Raw genomic sequence first — 20,873 nt, forward strand, 5'->3', positions numbered from 1 at the left:
AGTCCAGCAGCAAACAAGATGATTAGGGGGTTGCACCACTTTCCCTACAAGGAAAGGCTGAAGAGTCTGGGTCTTCAGAGGATGTAGAGACGGCCACAGGCACAGACATTTTTAAGAGGGGATTGGACAGCTTCACAGAGGATAGGTCTATCAGTGGTTACTAGCCATGGTGACTAAAGGGAACGGCTACATTCAGAAGCAGTAAACCTCTGAGGCAACATCAAGAGAAGGCTTCGGTCTCATTGCCCTGTTGCTGGACCTCCAGAGGAACTGGTTGGCCGCTGTGTGAGACAGGGTGCTGGACTAGATGGGCCACTGCTCTGATCCAGCAGGGCCCACCTGATGTTCTTAAAGATCGATTTTTTTTTTCAGGGTGATTTTGTGAGTGAAATCAGATACAAAAGCTCACTTCATCAGATACAAAAACTCAAAGTGAGCTTTGACTCATGAAAGCTTATAGCCCGGAAAATTTTCATGGTCTTTTAAGGTACTACTGAGCTCATATTTTGTTCTACTACTACAGACTAAGGTCACTTATGCATGGTCGGTTTAACCATTCCCTGTTTCAGCCAGGATCAAGTTTTTGAAAATGCACGATACCTCATTCCTTTTCGGCTCAAACCCGTTTCAACCTTAAACGAACTCGGCTTTTCCCATTCCTCTCCTTGCCGGAGTCAAATGGTCTTTCCTGGCTGAAACCAGATCCAAAGAGCATGCATATACCTGCCTTGCATTAACCTTTCCCTGCCCCTTTCAAAACCCCTCTTCTGTTCAGTTTGCTGATAGCCATAGCCATACAGGGGAAGCAGCGAAGCCATACAGGGGAAACAGCGAATCACAAAGAGGCAGGGATTCAATTGCTTCCTGAGAGCTCTTTCTGAAAGAAAGGCTTTTTTAAACTAAGGCTTGGATTTTGCCCCCCCCCCTTCTTTCAAATGGCTCCATTTTTTGTTTTTTGTTCTTAAAATGCTTTTTTATGTGGCAGTTGGGTCTGGGGGGAAGGAAATTGTCTCTCACGAGGTGAGCCAATCACAGACCAGCAATTAAAGGGGTGGGACTTGATTTGAACTTGGGAGACTGCTTTCCTGTATTCTTGCCCCCGATTTGCACACAGTTTATTCCCTGATCATTCAAGCCAATGCATACAGTTTTCCCCAACCCAGGTTGCTTTGATCCTGGCTGAAACGGGGAATAAAGAAGGCTAAAGTGAGCATGCATAATCAGCCAAAGTGAGCATGCATAATCGGCTTCAGACAGCTACCTGCCTAATACTATCTCTTAATCTTGTTTTCTCTCAGGAAAAATTAAAAGCTTGGAAAGAAAAACATAAATACTGTACTCATTCTTTCCTGTGTTTCAAACGTAAACAATTTAAACGGGCTTTGTACTTTTTCCTTATCTATAGCTATGAATCCCAACTGCATTTTTCTATACCCGTTCTGCAACATTTGCCTAAAGTTCATCCTTTGAAGGGACAAGTTCATTCAACTTTTTCAGCTAGAAACTCCGTTAATTTGCTTACATGGGCAAACGCACACCAAGTAAGCAATACAGGAAAAAAGGTTACTCTAGCTTATTCCTACTGAGTTCTACAGGACAACGCCAATGTAAATGAGGCAAGAGATACAGTCTGGTCCAAACCAACATAACACATAGTAAACCCAACAGTTTCCATGGTTGTTTCTTTGAAATACATTGCCATTTATTCAGCTCTACCTATTACAACTACTTTATCTGTACATACAAACAGAATACCAAGGATTGTATCACAGGAGCAAGGGGCCTAGAAAGATCTGTGCCGGGCGAAACGGCACAGGAAGCGTTTCGCTGGCAGTCACAAGTTCTAGTCTGGCAGAAGTCAGTAACACCGCTGTGAAATGACAGCCCAAGAAAGTATTCATGACAGGCCAGTTTGTCTTACCAACACGCGGGACTTTAAAATAGACAACTTTCACCAACAAAGTACTTGGGTAAATGTAGTCTTCAGCACCTGACTGAACAAGATCCTTATTTTAGTATCATATTTGCCATTGTATATTCCTGCCACTGAGCCAAGCAACCATAATTAGAAGCAGCGTGGCATGGTAGTCACAGTGCCTTAGCAGGACTGGAGAGATCAGTGTGCAAATCCTCTCTCTGCCTTGAAGGTCACTGGGGGAACTTGGGCCAGTCACTTTCTCTCAGACGAGTCTACCTCGCATACGTAGTTCTCCCCTCCTCTATTTTATCATCACGACAACCTTGTGAGGTAGATTAGGATGAAGGGAGAACGACTGGCTTGAGATCATCCAGAGAGCTTAAAGGCTGAGCAGATATCTGAACCCTGGTCTCCCCAGACCGGCAATTCCTAATCTCTGTTATAGGGACCGAAATGAGACGCTGATAGCAATGCATTTATAGAAAATTGGATTTACAACTTATAAGAAATCCTATACATTGTTCTCCCCTCCATTTTATACTCACAACAATCCTGTAAGGTAGGTTAGGCTAAAAAAAGAGGGGGGGTCATTTGTCATGTCCCAGTTTGAGAGTACAGCATTATGACCATTTACTCCCCTAGTTCTACCACCTCAGCCAGCTGAACTTTGATTTTGCATTTGAAGAAGGGTAATTATTAGGTGCCCTGACCTGGGGGACCCAGGCTAGCCTGATCTCATCAGATCTCAGAAGCTAAGCAAGGTCAGCCATGGTTCGTACTTGGATGGGAGACCACCACGGAAGTCCACAGTTGCTACGCAGAGGCAGGTAATGGCAAACCTCTGATAATCTCGTCTTGAAAGCCCTATGAGGTCACCATAAGTCAGCTGTGACTTGACGGCAGTTTCCACCACCAAGGAATATAAACACATAAAGAAAAACCATTTAGCAACTACTACTGATTTTACAGTTATTCTGAAAAGGCTAAGCTCCTAAGGAACAATTTATAGGAATATGAGAGAAGATGATACCATGTAGGAGTTCTGGGACAGAGTTCTAGGCAGCAAGGGAGCCTGTACAGAATACCACAAGATTCCTCACTTGCTACTTTTCTTGTTCATGCTGGAGCCAAAGAACGTGCACAATCGTGCAAAGAGATAACTAACCAGGGTTCATCTTACATATCCCATCCCTTACAGAAGAATTAGTTCCACAGTATGTCTACAAGAGTCAACCTGGACCAGCTTTTCATACTTCACCCTTCATTTTCCTAGATAAGATTTTGTGTTGATCTCACTTTGCCTATCAGTCAACAATGGGAAGTGGTGCTCACGCTCCATGACTGAATAGCTCGTTCTTTTGATTGGAGCTTGTTTTAAACTGCCTCTCTTTGTAATATCTCTCTCGCCCGCCCCCCTTCTGTTGTTTGCAGCCTTTAACATACATTTATCGTCCTCAAGGATGTACATTTCACTCATCCAATGAAATGAGCTCACAAAAGCTTCGGCTGGAGTAAATTTTGTCAGTCTCTGGACTCTACAGCCACCCATCTGAAAAAGTGTCATTTTTGAAGAGGTTTATACCAATGTAGCGGAAACCTCAAGAATGTTTCCTGAGAGCTGTTACATTTTGCTTGGTGACTTTCAAAGGCTGTGGGAAGTCCTGTGCTGTTCTGACGATATATAAACAGCAGGAGTTTGCTTCTTGTCACACCCCACACTCTCAAAGGCAATTTAGAGATAACCTGTCAGCTCCACTCAAGTTCAAGAACATTTGAGCAGCAAGTGGGGAGAATGATGCTCTCTTGTCTTCTTACTGGAGTACCTCTCACCAGTATCGTTATCATCCTCTGCTTGTATTGTTCATGCTGAAACTGCAGAACGCGCACAACCGTTCAAAAACGATATCCACATAAGAACATAAGAAAAGCCATGCTGGGTCAGACCAAGGCCCATCAAGTCCAGCAGTCTGTTCACACGGTGGCCAACCGGGTGCCTCCAGGAAGCCCACAAACAAGACGACTGCAGCAGCATTGTCCTGCCTGGGTTCCAAAGCACCTAATATAAAAGGCATGCTCATCTGATTATATGAGATCTACCCTAGGTTCATTAAAAAAACAACACCTAGGACAGAGCTAGTCTTTCTTTCTTTCTTTCTTTCTTTCTTTCTTTCTTTCTTTCTTTCTTTCTTTCTTTCTTTCTTTCTTTCTTTCTTTCTTTCTTTCGCAATAGTGGTTGGCAGTTCCAAAAAGTGACTCCCTTTTGGCAATTTGGGGGAAGCTCTCTGAAAAGGAGTCAAACGTGTTTGCTCCTTATACAAAAGCAAGAACAATGGCAATTTGGGGGAAGCTCTCTGAAAAGGAGTCAAACGTGTTTGCTCCTTATACAAAAGCAAGAACAATGGCAATTTGGGGGAAGCTCTCTGAAAAGGAGTCAAACGTGTTTGCTCCTTATACAAAAGCAAGAACAAAGAATGGAAGCAAAGGAAGAGGAGGTGGAACCATTACAGAACAGCAGGTAAAGAGGTGCCAGATCAGAAGCCTTTACAGCAAGGGGGGGGGGGGTCGTCACTCTGCCAGGAACAGAAGCGTATGTTGAGAAGTACGGCAAAACAGGGAGCATCGCCCTGACCCTAAGAGTGTTCGGCTTTCCCAACTGCAACACTTAGAAAGATTATGAGCTGAAAATTCTCTAGAGCTTTGCTTCGATACAATTCACAGCTTCATATCAATCCTTGCTTTACCGTGCCAGAAAAAGTGATCACCCTTTCCAACTTTTGATAATACAATATAATCTTTTGAACCACGAGTCCTGTTTTTTCTCTTATTCACACAACCAGTAATTGACCAAACACCTATTTGACCGTTGGTTCTTGTAGGTTATCCGGGCTGTGTAACCGTGGTCTTGGAATTTTCTTTCCTGACGTTTCGCCAGCAGCTGTGGCAGGCATCTTCAGAGTAGTAACACTGAAGGACAGTGTCTCTCAGTGTCAAGTGTGTAGGAAGAGTCAGAGAGGGGGTTGGGTTTGAGCTGAGTACTGTCCTTTAGACATAATGTGCTAATCATTGTCCTGTAAGTATCAAGATAATGTACTAATGTACCTATTTGACCCTTTCTATCTTTTATTGATAGCCCAAACATCCCAATGTCTTACCAAGCAGGGGTCTTTCAATCTCTGCCTCATGAGCCTCAGTTCAAGGAAATCTGATGTGCTCTTCACAACCAAGTATATTTATAGAGAAAATCTATCTGATCAATCTCTAAAATTGATAAACACAATCATGTGACTACTTCTAAGTATTCTGACTGGCTATTGTAATAAGCAATATCAGTAGCAACTCATGTGATTTCTTCAACAAATACTTTGCACTCACTTCTGAAATAGCAAGCTAGGTCATAACTGTCTCAGCAAAAATACTTCCTCAGCTTAACCACTGCAAAACAAAGACCTAATCAGTAGGTGTGTAACCTTCTTATACTGGGGATGAGATCATTACTACTGTGACACCTAGGGATGCTTTATCTCCTTCTACCCACTCAAGGTGAAGACAATGCAGCATGCGAAGCATTGTCCTCTCTCCACAATGGCTTCATGGTGTTGCTAAAGGCAACTGGCCACATGGCGCTGTGACATCATCATTTAGTCTCGCAAGCTGCTTTTGCATCTGCACAGTAGGTGAAATCAATTATCCTGGATGGCTGGATCAGGTAATCAAATGTCATTCGAGGCAGGGGTCGACTACAACAACTCCCAAAAGGCCAACCGAAAATGTACATGTGAAAAATCTCCTTCACGAGACATGGAAATATGTGAGCATCAAAAAGTAAGATTTTAAAAAAAACAATAATAACAAAGCAGTGTTTATTTATAATCAATGGCTGCCTGATTAATTTGCTCACTTTTTATTTATACAATTGGCTCCTAAGTGGTGAGATTAGAAGTCTGGGAGGAAGGGGGAAACCAGGACTCCAACTGGGCAGTGTGGAAAGCAGTTAGGGAAATCTTGTCAATTGCACTGTAGTATACAGTTGCACATGTGAAAAGTAAAGCAGTGAACAGGTTCGAGCTGCTCCTGAACAGGGCGAGTGCCACAGATAGGAAAACAGAAACAAAAGGCACTTTGTAGGGGAGAGAGACTACCAAAGCTGGGTAAAGAGTCATAATGGTCATAAAGGGAACTTAGTCTGATCACTCAAGAGAAATAATCACAACGTAATATGGAATTAAATGTCTTTTCATTTTCCTGAAATGTTTCAGATCACCACAATTTCTTAGATCTTTCCCTTTGAAGAATTGTTTCAAATATTCACCAGGTTTTTTGGGGGGGAGGGCAGTTGTGCACATTCATTTTCTGCTATTCCGTGCCAGCATTGTAATATACCACAATAAAAGGCATAACAAAGTGTCCATAAACACTTTGCTGGAAATAAGCTCCACCAAGATCAACAGAACTTACTTCTGAGTAAACATGAATTGGATCATGCCTTATACTTCGGTTACAAAGTGTGGAAGATGTAATAGTACATTATTTTATAGGCTGGATTCTGAGGATGGAAGTATTCCCATTAGCAGAGTTGCAGAGATAGCTGTGTTAGTCTGCAGTAGAACAGCTAGATTTGAGTCCAGTAACACCTTAGAGACAAACAAGATTTTTTTTTTGGGGGGGGGGGTTATAAGCTTTCAAGAGTCAAAGCTACCTGAGCTTTGCCTCTCAAAAACTTATAGCCCCAAAAACCTCATTGGTCTCTAAGGTGATACTGCACTAGAATCCACTACCAGTGTGTGAATTTATTACCTCCTCCACCCACACTAGTCCCAAATTGCTACCTGTCCCTGGGGGAGCAGCATTTCAGGGAGCAATTTTAACTTCAGCAGGTGGTAAAAAGGTAAAGGTCCCTTGTGCAAGCACCGGTCATTCCTGACCCATGGGGTGACGTCACATCCCAACGTTTCCTAGGCAGACTTTGTTTACGGGGTGGTTTGCCAGTGCCTTCCCCAGTCATCTTCCCTTTACCCCCAGCAAGCTGGGTACTCATTTTACCGACCTCGGAAGGATGGAAGGCTGAGTCAACCTTGAGCCGGCTACCTGAAACCGACTTCCGTTGGGATCGAACTCCGGCCGTGAGTAGAGCTTTTGACTGCAGTACTGCAGCTTACCACTCTGCGCCACGGGGCTCCTTCAGCAGGTGGTAGAGAGGATGAAAAAAATTAACACTCCATGGAGCTTTGACTCTCGAAAGCTTACACACCCAAAGATCGTTTTGGTGCTACTGGATTCTAATCTAGCTATTCTACTGCAGACCAAAATGGCTACCCTCTAAATCCATAGATTGGAATCCTTCCCTCTGCAGAAACACTTCATTGGACCCAAGCCAATGTATTATACCATTTTATAAAGATGATCCTTTCTCCTCTTCCTTCAAATTGTGACCTTGTGGTTATCAAACTCGGAGAGCTAACGAAAAGAATTGGCACTAGCATGGAATAGCAGGAAATGAACATACGCAACTGGCAAAAAAAGATGATGCCTATTTGAAACAGCCCTTCCATGGAAAAGATCTAACCAAAGTTGATGATCTGAAACATTTCGGGAAAACAGAAAGACATTTAATTCTATTTTTAATGGACTCAAGCGTCGTGATAAAAAAAATGTTTAGATGAAAGTGTGGGAGAGTTTATATGGAACCTTGTTATTTTGGCAAAATGCAGGATCTGATGCTGTAATATTTTCCATTTATGCTATGCTTGTCACACCAAAGGATCTCAACATGTTACAAGAACCACTGCAGTATCATCATTTTGTAAGCAGAAAAGATAGTTTTCAACTTGCACACGCTTAAATGGGTCAGCATGAAAAAGGTATGTTTCTTGGGGGGGGGGGGGCTCATCTTTCTTTGAAATGTGATGTCTTAGACCTTCAACATAAACTGGTATTAAGAAAAGAAGGAGGATTTGACCAAGGGTCTAGGTAGTACAACCTTCAGTTTCTGACAGTGACCAGCTAGAGGCTTCTAAAAAGTTTACAATCACAACATGAAGACAAAGGTCTTCCTCTATTATTTGCCCATAACAAACCGGTTTTTAGAGGTATGCTGCCTCTGACACTAGAGGTTCTGCTTAGCAATCATGACTAATAGCAATTGATACCCCCTCATCCTCCATTTCATTCAGTAGCCACAAATTCTGTCATTATGCATTGTATGTAAAAGTACTTCCATCTGTCCTAAGGTTGCCAGATCCCTCTTTGCCACCAGTGAGAGGTTTTGGGGGCGGAGCCTGAGGAGGGTGGGGTTTGGGGAGGGGAGGGACTTCAATGCCATAGAGTCCAACTGCCAACGCGGCCATTTTCTCCAGGTGAACTGATCTCCATCGGCTGGAGATCAGTTGTAATAGCAGGAGGTCTACAGCTAGTACCTGGAGGTTGGCAGCCCTAATCTGTCCTGAATCTACTGCCACTCAGTTTCATTGAGTGACCCCAATTTCCAGGGTTATGATAAAGGGAGGGGAACAAAAAAATCTCATTCTACAGCAATCATAATTTTAGGAAACCCCTTTTATTCTCAACTAAAAAGCTGCAAATGCTGAAGCCTTTTCTCACCGGTGTGGTACCCCAACTACCTGGACTCTCCCCAGTTCTACAACCTCTGAAAACGCACACACACTGTAGAAAAGCTGCGGCTGTACACACTAGCAATGTTAAGCCCTCCGTCAGTAGGGTTGCCAGGTCCCACTTCGCCACCAGCAGGAGGTTTTGGGGGCGGAGCCTGAGGAGGGTGGGGTTTGGGGAGGGACTTCAATGACATAGAGTCCAATTGCCAAAGCGGCCATTTTCTCCAGGTGAACTGATCTCTTCCGGTTGGAGATCAGTTGTAATAGCAGGAGATTTCCAGCTAGTCCCTGGAGGTTGGCAACCCTATCCATCAGCGCAAGCAGTGCACATAAACTGAAAAAAATAAGGAGGAAGAGATCTCACAGATTTGACTGTGCCAGAGCTTAAGTTTTCTGGAACTCTGCAAATAATCACTGGATCCACCTATTATGTTTGTATCCCACCCTTCCCAGGATATATGGTTCTCCTTGCCTCCATTTTATCCAACCAATACTGCAGAGAGAGTTACTGGTGAAATATCATCCAGTGAACTTCACAGCTGATGAAAGAGGATTTTTGAAACTACATCTTCCCATACACTCCGGCTTCTATATTACACTAGCAGACCTGGGGGTGGGGTGGGGAATGGGGGCAGAAGACCAGGAAACTCGCAAGGGGGTAAAGGGGTTAACCTCTGTCCTCCTATACGGCTGATCTAAATCAGGGCTCCTCATAGCAGTTTGGTCTGGGGTTTGATTTGTTAATATTCATGTTTCCATTGCAGATCACGACAAAAATAAAAACTCTAAAAATAACTCTAATCAAAATTAGCTAGACTCTCTGGACTTGGGGTGGCTGACATCCCTGTATAAAATTAGCCCACGCTGTATGTTCTCAGGGGGTGGGGGGGAATCAAGCAGTCCTGCAGCTTTGCGTTAGCAAAAATAAGTTTCTGTTTTAACAAGAACGCTGCCATATGATGGCTTCACAAGGGAAGGGGGGAAAAATATATTCTCCCTCAGGATTTTTGTGCTCTCCAAGTTGAATGCCACAACAGGACACTGACCGCCTGTTAAAATAATGGTCCAACATCAAGGGCTTTACCAGAGGCTCTGTATGATCCCCAATACAGAATAAGAAGTCCCAGTGGAATATTGTCTGGCAGAGGCAGCTGAGATGGAATAATCCTATTTGTTTTCTGAAGACCACACGTCCCCAGCCTATGAATAGAGTTGCCAACCTCCAGGTACTAGCTGGAGATCTCCTGCTATTACAACTGATCTCCAGCCAATAGAGATCAGTCCACCTGGAGAAAATGGCTGCCTTGGCAATTGGACTCTATGGCATTGAAGTCCTTCCCCTCCCCAAACCCCGCCCTCCTCCAGCTCCACCCCAAAAATCTCCAGGTATTTCCTAACCCAGAGCTGGCAACCCTACCCATGAAGCAGATCTTAGGTACCATTCCTTTAGATAAAAGAACGGCCCTTGTTTTGTTTAAATTTTTAAATACATGCCTATAAATTCAAAAGCCAAAACCTACTAAGATGCTTTTTCACATTTCTGGAAAACGGTCGTTTGTTAACATTCTAAATTTAAGCACAAGGTTAACAGGGTCCCCGGAGAACATGCTGTTTCCAAAAGGTTTAACTGCAGTTGAAACAGACAGGCCCTGTAGAAAGCAAGCTGAGTGCTATATGAGTGCTCCCCCCTCAACCATCCAACTGATTAATTTTAGGCCATACAAGTGGGTGTTTGAATCAAGTAAGCAGTTCGAGTCAAGCGTTTTGGCATCAGCGACGCAGGCCTCGCAAGAGCCTAAACAACCGACAGAGAGGAATGCAAACAAATGTTAAAAATAGAAGGCATCCAAGAATCATCCAAGAAACTGAAGTCTCTCGTTCGCCGTATTTACTTTTTCCCACTAGTGCTATGCCTGGATCGCAGTTTTGACACTGCGACTACTTTGTGGGCGGAGCTTTCGATATCATTTGGTCAGAGCTCTGCAGAAATCCAAGAAAAACTGTCCGAACCCATAGACTACATGCGCACATGCACAAGTTTCCCATGTGAAAGTAATTTTATATGCTGTATTTACTTCAGGGAGTCGATACAGAATATAAAATTAATAAATAATCCTTTCACATAAGTGAAAGGAGCAATTTAAAAAAAAAAAAATAGTTTACATGCTAGACCAAGCCATCTACAATCAAAGCATATTTAACATTAAAACTGCAACAAGAATTTGAGTTTGCAAACAAAGGTTAGGAATTGCTTTGCTTCAAACCATATTTTGATTAAGTAGTCAGGGAAAGGGAAAGGAAGCATATTATAAATGGCCCTTTGGGAATAGCAAACAAAATTGTGGATGCTCGATATATCTGGGTTTTCATTTATGTTCCCTTATTTCCTCAGTTACATTTTGGCTTTGTAACCTTAGTTATCATTGTGGTTGCCACGTCCCTCTTCCCCACCGGCGGTAGGTTTTTGGGGCGGAGCCTGAGGAGGGTGGGGTTTGGGGAGGGGAGGGACTTCAATGCCATAGAGTCCAATTGCCAAAGCGGCCATTTTCTCCACGTGGACTGATCTCTATTGGCTGGAGATCAGTTGTAATAGCAGGAGGTCTCCAGCTAGTACCTGGAGGTTGGCAACCCTAGTTATCACTGAAACCAGGATTTCCAAATAAGGTTGGAGATTTGTTTGCAAACCCCAGTTAAGAGAGAGACTAGTTAGCATCAGTACAGATATAACTCTTAGCAGTATGTGTGGGGACTGGGAGTTTTATTGTTTTAATCATGTATTGTAAGCTACCTCAGGCCTAGGAAAGGCAGGGTATAAATGTTTTAACAAACAAACCATGGTTAGCCAAAGGGAGTTGTTGCATGCCAGAGTGGGGCAGATGGGAAAGAGGGAAGGCACAATCCTGCAGCCGGTGCCTGATCTCTCAACCATGGTTAGAGATTAGGGTTGCCACTGGTGGGGAGTTTTTGGAGTGGAGCCTAAGGAGGGGGGGTTTGGGGAGGAGCTTCAATGCCATAGAGTTCAATTGCCAAAGCGGCCATTTTCTCCAGGTGAACTGATCTCTGTCGGCTGGAGATCAGTTGTAATAGCAGGAGATCTCCAGCTAGTACCTGGAGGTTAGCTAGAGAAGGTAAACACCAATACTATAGGGCTAGACTGTATAAAGTAATAGTATGAGGCTCTCAATGCTTATCAAAATGCTATAATATAGTTGCTACAAACATGTGGTGTATACGTACAGAGTGTCCAAAATTATACAATTCTATACAGTGTAACAACTAAGACAATACAAAACATAAAGACAGAGAAACGAAGTAGCTATATCTCTTTGCTACAATAGTATCAAAATGAATTATGTTTCAGTTCAGTTAATAACTTTTTCTTTTCTTTTGTAAATTTTGTTTCAATCATCAAGTTCTTCAAGGGAACATGGAAGGAAGCATATTGAAAAAAATGGAAACGCTGTCCGGATGAACAATCGCGCTTTCACTACCAAAGGCTTTACAAAAGATAAGCATTGAGAGCCTCATACTATTACTTTATACAACAGTACCTGGAGGTTGGCAACCTTATTACAGATTGACAGTATTAGGTCTGCACTGGGTTGTGTTGGAGTCAGGCACCTTCCCACCCCACCCTACTTCACTTGTATTGCCACCATTCACAAGTGCATTTACCACTGGCTGAAGCAGAAGTCTACTTCGTCTATACGTTGTGGTTTTTTTAAAAGACAATTCAGAATCTCTTTACCATTGTTCAACCACATCAAACTAGAATTAGCCTTGTACATAGTAACATACCATTCCATCATGGGGTACTTATTGTGGGTTATTCTTATTTTAATATGAAATCCTATTCTTTAATTAAAAACATGTTTTCCTAACACTCTACACATCAGTGCAAACATACTACAGTGAGTCCTGTTTCAAAGTCATTCTGATTTGTGAGCTGTAGATTGGCAAGGAAACCGTGTTTGAAACTGAATCTAGCCTTTGGGAATAAGAGTCCAACATGGGGTACGATAATAAATAATGATGCAAATCCTCTAGAATAGAGGGTTTGCCTCATTATTTGGGGCAGAGCCTGAGGAGGGCGGAGTTTGGGGAGGGACTTCAATGCCAAGGAGTCCAGTTGCCAAAGAGGCCTTTTTCTCCAGGTGAACCGATCTCTATCGGCTGGAGATCAGTTGCAATAGAAGGAGACCTCCAGCTAGTACCTGGAGATTGGCAACCCTTTGGATGGTTCAGGGTAGACCAATGTTGTCAGAGCTCAGAAGCCAAGCAGGGTCATCCCTGGTTAGTACTTGGATGGGAGCCCACCAAGGAAGTCCAGGGTTGGACTGCAGAGGCAGGCAATGGCAACCTACCTCTGTTTGTCTCTTGCCTTGAAAACCCTACGGGGTCACCATAAGTTGGCTGTGACTTGACAGCACTTTCCATCACAACATGGTTACCCCTCTGGAATTTCTAAGTGATATTAGAAGACTGATCAATCTCAAGCAATAGCTTCCCCCCTCAACATGAATGGCTTCCAGATTTCACTGTCATCCAGACTAGCTTTTAAAATGAATTTTAAAATGAATTCATTTTAAAATGAATTTTAAAAAAAATTAAGAGCAAATTATATAGTAAGGTTTGTGATATAAGCAAAATTATTATTCAAAAGTAAGCACTTTACATTGTGCCTTTTCACATGCATTATATCTTTGTAAGAAACCTGCGATGTAGGCCTGGCTCAATATTGGCTTCCCTTTATTGAGGACACCTTTATATTCCAGTATAAGTGAGTCACAAAATCTCATCCTAGAACAAATCTGTTTTAAAAGAGCCACTTGATTTCTCTTTTGCGGACTAACGTGGCTACTCTTTCGAATTCATTGCAGACATTGAAGCCAAGGTGGTCTCTGAGCCAGATGCTTACCTGCCCTCACTCAGCTAACACGCTACTTCAGATTCCATACTCCATTTCTCAAGATGACAATTAATGAAGTTTCCACACTGAGCATCTGTATGATACAGTGAGCAGAATATCAGAGCAGGGGTGGCTACGGTTCAGATCCCTGATCTGCTGCGAAGCTCATTAAGGGACCTCGAATCAATCACACTCTCTCAACCAAAATGATCTCTCAGGGGTGCTGGAAGGACAAAATGGGATAATTGACTCCAGTGTAAGCTGGCACGAGCCCCTTGGAGAACTGGCTGGGACAGAACTATGATTAATACATACTATCAGCCTGGTTCCTAGGGCTGGGTGGTGCCAGTTTCACTAGAGAGCGCATGCAAAGAGCTGAAACAAACAACACTGGGTCCTCTGAAGTTCCTGAAGAAAAAGCAGCAGTTTTCTGAGTTGTCTGATGTCCAGTTGGCAACCAGTTTTTGTGTAAGCCTGGGGCTCAAAAGTCCACAAACCTCACTGAACCTATGAAGCAAAACTTTCAACTCTAAACCTTTAATGGTCATCGATATAATATTTAAGAGCATACACTGGCATCTGGAATTTAAGACTTTTGGTCTTACTGGGATCGTGTTACTAGAAGCCACATACTGTACATACGTTCTTGCTCTATGGAGGCAGCTGGGTCAATGTTTGCAACTGAGAGTAAATATCATTGAAGAAACCTGAGCTCTTGGTTTTAACGTATAAACTTTCATGAGGTTCATAAAAGTCTGCAGACCTAAACACATTCACTTGGAAGTGGGTCCCACTGTCCGAAGCTTGACTTGAAAAGAAGCTCACTTAAATATATAGATAGATACAGTACGATAGACAGACAGATTAGATAGATAGATACATTAGAAAGATACATTAGACCGACAGACAGATACATACATAGATACATACATAGGTAGATACGATAGATAGACAGACAGACAGACACAGACAGACAGACACATTATATAGATACAATAGAGAGAGAGAGAGATTAGATAGATAGACAGACAGACAGGCAGGCAGACACATTAGATAGATACCTTACATAGAGATAGAGATATTAGATAGAGAGAGACCAAAAAGGACAAGAGTCCAGTAGCACCTTAAAGACTAACAAAAATATTTTCTGGTAGGGTATGAGCTTTCGTGAGCCACATAGATAGATAGATAGATAGATAGATAGATAGATAGATAGATAGATAGATAGATAGATAGATAGATAGATAGATAGATAGATAGATAGAGAGAGAGAGAGAGAGAGAGAGAGAGAGAGAGAGAGAGAGAGATTAGACAGACACATTGGACATTAAACCATTATTAAAGATCAAGTACTAGCTTCCAAGTATAGAATATATGTAAAGATTTTACACCCATGTTTCAGAAATCAACCAAGACTATTTGGAAGTAATAAAAAATATGCCTCAATGTTGTCCTAGAGAACAATGCAGCAGCCATTACAGCAGCTATTTCCAGAAGGCTGTTCCTTTCCATCGGGTGCTCTGCCACCAGAATACCTAGGACTCTGGTTCAAGAAGCCCACCCCTCATCTCACAGAGATCCTGCTGTACCTGTTGTTTCCCCCTGTCCCTGGAGTGCCACAGCGAGTGGCGTCAAACCCAGCGCAACACTGAATCCGGCTTTTCAAAAAGTAAGCATTCAAGACCAGACGTTTATGGACATGGTGGCAACTTAACGGGACTAGCATGTCTCTTTCATGCAGGGTGGGCGGAACATGCAGCTTTCAGCTGCACATGAAGCGGTTTAACAAGCAAACAAAAAAGGATGCGGTCTGTAGTGTTCTCCTACCATCGGTCCTACCAAAGGGATGGCCCACTAGTGCAGGGGTGTTGAACTCATTTGTTACAAGGGCCAGATAAGGCATAAATGCCACTTGGCCTTGCCAGCCCAGATCGGGAGTGGGGGTGGCTGCCTCGGCTGATGAGCCCACAGCAGGTTTGCCAGCCCAGATCGGGGGGTTGGGGGTGGGTGGCTGCCTCAGCTGGTCAACTGGCAAGCTTCACAGCAGACTGAGGATCTGGACTTGGGTCTCCCACTCGGGCCCAAAACTCAAACCACCCACACCACGTCGGCTCTCTAAAAAGCAGTGAGAACATTTCTTACATTCTAAAAAGGTGGCGTCTGTCTTCACCCTTACTTGAAAACAAGGCACCGATAACGAGTGAGCGAGGCAAAGAAACCCCCTGAGAGCAAGCACCTCATGACAACATGACAACTCATGCTGAATAAGAGAAGAAGAAAAATTCTTGTTCACCCTACCTCCATCTTGCTGCGAGTTCATGATATTCAAAGCAAACAGCATTGCGTTGGAGAACGTGGTCGCCTCTTCCTTACTGGCGAAGTTCAATCCATACACCTGCCGTGCATCCCGCCACTGATGGAAAGTGGGCGTTGCCTGATTGTACTTCAGTCCTTTCACAATTGAATAATTAATCACTACCTGAAATGGAAATGGCAGAGCGGAACACTAAGAAACCAAACAAAAAGTAAATGAAGCAATCACTGCCAGAGAGACAGAGAGAAGCACTATACCATACAAAAGATGTCTTCACAGACATCAAATGGAGACAAAAAGCAGTAATTGGAGTGGTGGACTCTATTCTGGAGAACCGGCTTTGATTCCCCACTCCTCCACATGAGCTGCAGACACTAATCTGATGAACCGGATTGGTTTCCCCACTCCTACACATGAAGCCACCTGGGTGACCTTGGGCTAGTCACAGTTCTCTTAGAACTCTCTCAGCCCCACCTACCTCACAGGGTGTCTGTTGCGGGGAGGGGAAGGGAAGGAGGTTGTAAACTGGTTTGATTCTTCCTTAAGTGGTAGAGAAAGTCGGCATATAAAAACCAACTCTTCTTTTTTTAAATTGGTGAAAGGGAGAATGTTTAATAATTAAATTGCCCCTACGCGTCTCACATAGGCTTCCTCAGGGGGAACTTTCTTAATTCAAATGTCCCAAGCAAGCAATGAAAGACATTTGAGTTAAGAAAGATCGTCTTTGTTTCATTGCTTGCTTGGGACATTTGAGATAAGAAAGATCCCCCTGAGGAAGCATATGCAAAATTAGTAGGGGCAATTTAATTATTAAATATTTTTCCCTTGCACCAATTGCTGCTTTTTGTCTCCGTTTGGTTTGGTGCGGCCCTCTTCTCTTTTGTTTGTTTGTTCACAGACATGACCCAAAAGACAATGCTCACAGAATCTCTGCCTCCTCGTCTACTTCTAGCATTTTCATATTAGGAAGTTAATCTGTTTCTACAGAGAATCAAAGGCCAATTTCCACATTATGGAATATACAGTTTGAGTCTGGACTCCTCTACCCTGCATTGGGTACATTGCACATAAATGTCTTACGCCCCCATCTACAAACCATTAAAGCAGGGATGGGGAACCTCAGGCCCGGGGGCCATATGTGGCCCCCGAGGACATTTTTTGTGGCCCTTGGGAGCTCCGGGGCCCTGCTGCAGAGGCGCAGTGCAGGGCAGCCCTCCCTGAGGGTGTTCCTGGGGCCATGGCTTGCAGGGGCATTGCGGTGCCCTTTGGACCTCCTCTCGCCGGCTGACGGCTGTTGGTCGGCGAGAGGAAGGGGAGGGACGCTTCCCCCAAGGCTGCCCCCTATAGCCGCAGCGTGCAGGAATGCCGGGGCACACTGTAAGCCCCTCTTGCTGCCTGTCAGCTACTGAGCAGTGAGGGGGGGGAAGAGGCCCGCGACTCCTGGCGGCAGAGCATGCGCGCAGGAGCCGATTGGGCTTCGGAGGGCCTTTTGTGGACTTGGGGGGGGAGGGTATGGAGCCTGGGGCCAGGTCGCGTGGGACTGGCGGCTGTGTGTGTGGAGGGGAAGGCTTTTTTCTCTCCCTCTCTTTCTTTGTCTGTCTCCCTCCGTCCTTTTATTTCTCCCCCTCTTTCCATTTCTTTATCCCTCTCTTCCTTTTCCTCTTTCTCTGTTTTCCTTCCTTCCTTCCTCCCTTTCTGATCGACCGTGGGCTGCGCCCCCCTTGTGCCTCGTTTGCTCGGGCCCACCGCTGGCTGCCCTCCCGCCTGGGAGGGGGGATGACCGGGGGAGCGGGGGCGCCCTCCAGGCCTTCTCTGCGTGGCCTGCCCTGGGGTTGCCAAACTCCAGGTGGTGGCTGGAGACCTGGCAACCCTAGCCTCTCCCCCCCCACCGGGAGATCTACATCTGGTATGGCCCCCAAATGATGTTATAAATGTGCAAATGGCCCTTGGCAGGAAAAAGGTTCCCCACCCCTGCATTAAAGCTATGAAAATAGTGCAGGGGAAATAATTTAGCCCGTTCTGTGAATGCAGTACAGTCAAGATCTGAATTGGGCATAGCGTGTGCAGGAACTGAGGAACTCTTGTGTGACTGTTGCATAGGATAGAGATCCTGGACCTAACTTGCACACTGCATAGTGTGGAAATCTTAGAATGGATTGGCGGGTTGATTATAGCTGGCTGTATTTACTTTTGCTTATGGACATTTGGTTTGGCCCACACCTCAATACTGTTCCGAAAAAAGCCCTCTGTAGAGGAATTGGGGAGGGGGACTATGTATAGTATTGTATGCTACTCTTGTGGCCAGATTTTGTTTGTTTTTGAAATTATTGGAAAACAATTAAAATCAGCAGATAAGTGCAAATTCTTCAGCCAGTGGTTCGTCTGTCTGTTCATTCTTTTTCAGTTTATACTCTGCTCTTCTCGCCTTGACCAAACACTTGTGGCAACTCACAGCAAAGACAATTAAAACAAAATTGAAAGACAAACAGTATCATTCCAAGATGAAAAGAATCTAGCTGGCAGAAGACTAGAAACGCTAAAAATAAAGAGCATACAAAAGCAAGGAAGTTGGCCTATCACGCTATAAGGACCCCTGAAAGAGAAAAGGTGCCACTTTTTTGAAAAAGGAAACCTTCTGCCACTTTTCTAAAAGCTACGAGAGAGTGGCAGAGGCCCACAAATTCTAGCGTGGCATGCTGTTAACCAGTAAACCCTTCCCCCCTCCTACAATCCTCAGTGACAGAAGACTAGGGGAAATGAAAGGGCATGTTGGGAGAAAGCACTGGGGAAGTGGTGAGAGAGACTCACATGGTTTCCACCTTCTGCAAAAAACATAGCCCCACGCAAATGAAACAAGACCAAGCACTTTCTGTAGAGTCTTCTGGCACGCATGAAATACTTGTGGGGAGGAATGGTCTTGTTTTCATATTATGCAGGACTCTTGCAGAAGGCTGAAGCTCTTGCGCTCCGTCTTCCTTCCCTAGTGTCACTTAAGGGTTTTAAGAAAGGAGAAAAGGGGGCATTCCTTGCCTTGTCTCTAATACCTTGCATGAGGTGAACTGGCTCCAATTCACAGATCAGGCCCACAATGAAGGAGGCTAGCTCCAGAGAGTTGGAGGAATGGTAAACATACCACAAATGGTTAAAAAAAAAAACCTCTTCTTCCAAAATATTACTAGTTAATTTGTGTTGCTGAAGAAGGAGAAAATTTGGAGACCCTTCTCACCCAAGATAGACATGGTAACTGCCCAGTAGCCATAGCAATGGCCAGTAGTGTAGAGTCTACAATGTAGACCACTGTTTCTCAAACTTTTTACCCTTGTGGAGCCTGAAAGCCCCCATAGCCTCTCCCCTTTTCCAGCTTCCTTCTCTCCTGAGACACTGAGACACTGACCCACTGTCTTAAGCTTTTATTCTCCCCCCACCAAAGCCTCTACCTAGAAAAATTGTGGCCCAGTTGTGCAGTGCCGGCCACTGGGCCAGGCCCGCTTGCATGGTAGGGAACCTTCAAGGACTTGTGGGATGGCACCTCACTTTCTCCTGGATCTTCCTCCCCACACTATTCCCTCTTTCCCTCCTTCTGGCAGCCCCCATATCCTCTCCCCTTTCCTTGCCTCCTTCTCAGCCATTCACCACCCTATCTTTTATCTGGCTATTTACTTCATTTATACGCCCATCTTTCTCCACAGTGGGAACCAAAGCAGCTTACACTATTCTCCTCTCCTCCTTTTCACCCTGACAACAAACCCTGTGAGATAGGTTAGGCTGAAAGTGTGTGACTGGGCCAAAATCACCCAGTAAGCTTCCACAGCAAGATGAGGATTTGAACCTGGGTCTTCCAGACCCTACTATGAAGCTGTAACAGCTACACCACAGTAAGAAGCAGTCAGGCCTAGGTAAGTCATGCAGTCAGGAGTATCAATTCACCCAATAGTTGCTGCCAGGCCTGGCCCTGATGAGCCCTCCCTCAAAGGCCAAAACAGCCCCTCCCCCTGCCTTTTAGGGACAAAAAACAGCCTAGTGCTGTGGTTGCCTAGCAACTGCCACTGAGGGCTTCTGTTTCTTAAAGGTACCTTTCATCATTTGGGGTTTTTAACCCACTCCTCCAATGTATCATTTTTTAGGTTTCAGATCTTCTGCAAACCTGGAGCTTTTTCAGGTTTGTTGAAAGATCTGTCTTGTCTGTTCACAGCTCCAATCACTGGATTTAAGTATCCTCAGATTTGGCCGACCTTGCTATTAGAATATATAATTTGTAATAGCTGGTTCTTTAGAAATCCACTGGTTGACCAGAAATAGGTGGAAAGCAGAAAGAGGTTGCTGTCTAGATAGTTTCAAAATCAAGTTTGGCTTTAAGTTTAAGACATGTTGGAAAGATGTTTTTGCCCCCTCAGAGAAATATTCCCAAAAAAGCTTTTGGAAAGGTACTTGGGATTTGGGCAGAGAGAAAAGAAAGAGTGACACTTCATGGTGAAAGGCTTCAGCTGAATACATGCTCAAGACAGACTTCCAAATGCCAATGGAATGGGTACCATAACCAACAGAGTTCCTTGTTTATTTGTCCCAGGCTAAAACTCTACACCAGTAGCCCATCTATCCCAATCCTCACATATACCCCTTTGTCCATTCCACCATGTTCGTACCCTTCAAATCCTTGAAAAATACAAATCTGGGGCCTGAAATAAATTAGTCACAATACACAAATACGTACAAGAGTGTTCAGTGAACTTAAGAAGTTTTTTAAAGTTAAAACACAACAATCCAAAAACAGATAACAGGCTCCCAAAAAAGAATCAGACTAAGGTAGAAAACTGTAAGACTAAAGTACTGCCTGTAGCGTCCTTCCTGGCCCACCACAGTAACAGTTATGGGTCAGGGGCAAATGTGGGACCAGAAACCAACATACAACAGGTTTTGGAAAATAAAAATGTTTTTGCCTAGCTCCCCAGACAAGGCACCAGGCAAATCTCAGTGGGCAAGGAGTTCCACAGTTGAGTCACAATAATTGAAAAGGCCCTGTATGTGGCGTTCACCAACTTCAGGTGAAGAGGAAGGCACTTCGACCATGCACGGCTTGAGAAGTTGATCTTAACTGAAAGACAGGCAGTTATAGGAGTATGGGTC

At 44.1% G+C, this 20,873-nt stretch overlaps 1 protein-coding gene across 1 annotated transcript in view; it reads right to left on the minus strand.

The window, feature by feature from the left end:
* The window catches only part of EVL (Enah/Vasp-like), a 153,040-nt gene that overhangs the window by 67,324 nt on the left and 64,843 nt on the right, over positions 1-20,873 (minus strand). Inside the window, exon 3 of the mRNA XM_056851405.1 lies at positions 15,734-15,914. Within this exon, the coding sequence (XP_056707383.1) occupies positions 15,734-15,914 (181 nt within the window). The remainder of the gene's footprint in view (positions 1-15,733; positions 15,915-20,873) is intronic.

This window comes from Euleptes europaea, chromosome 6 (assembly GCF_029931775.1).
Source record: "Euleptes europaea isolate rEulEur1 chromosome 6, rEulEur1.hap1, whole genome shotgun sequence".
In the NCBI taxonomy this organism is placed as follows: Eukaryota; Metazoa; Chordata; class Lepidosauria; order Squamata; family Sphaerodactylidae; genus Euleptes; species Euleptes europaea.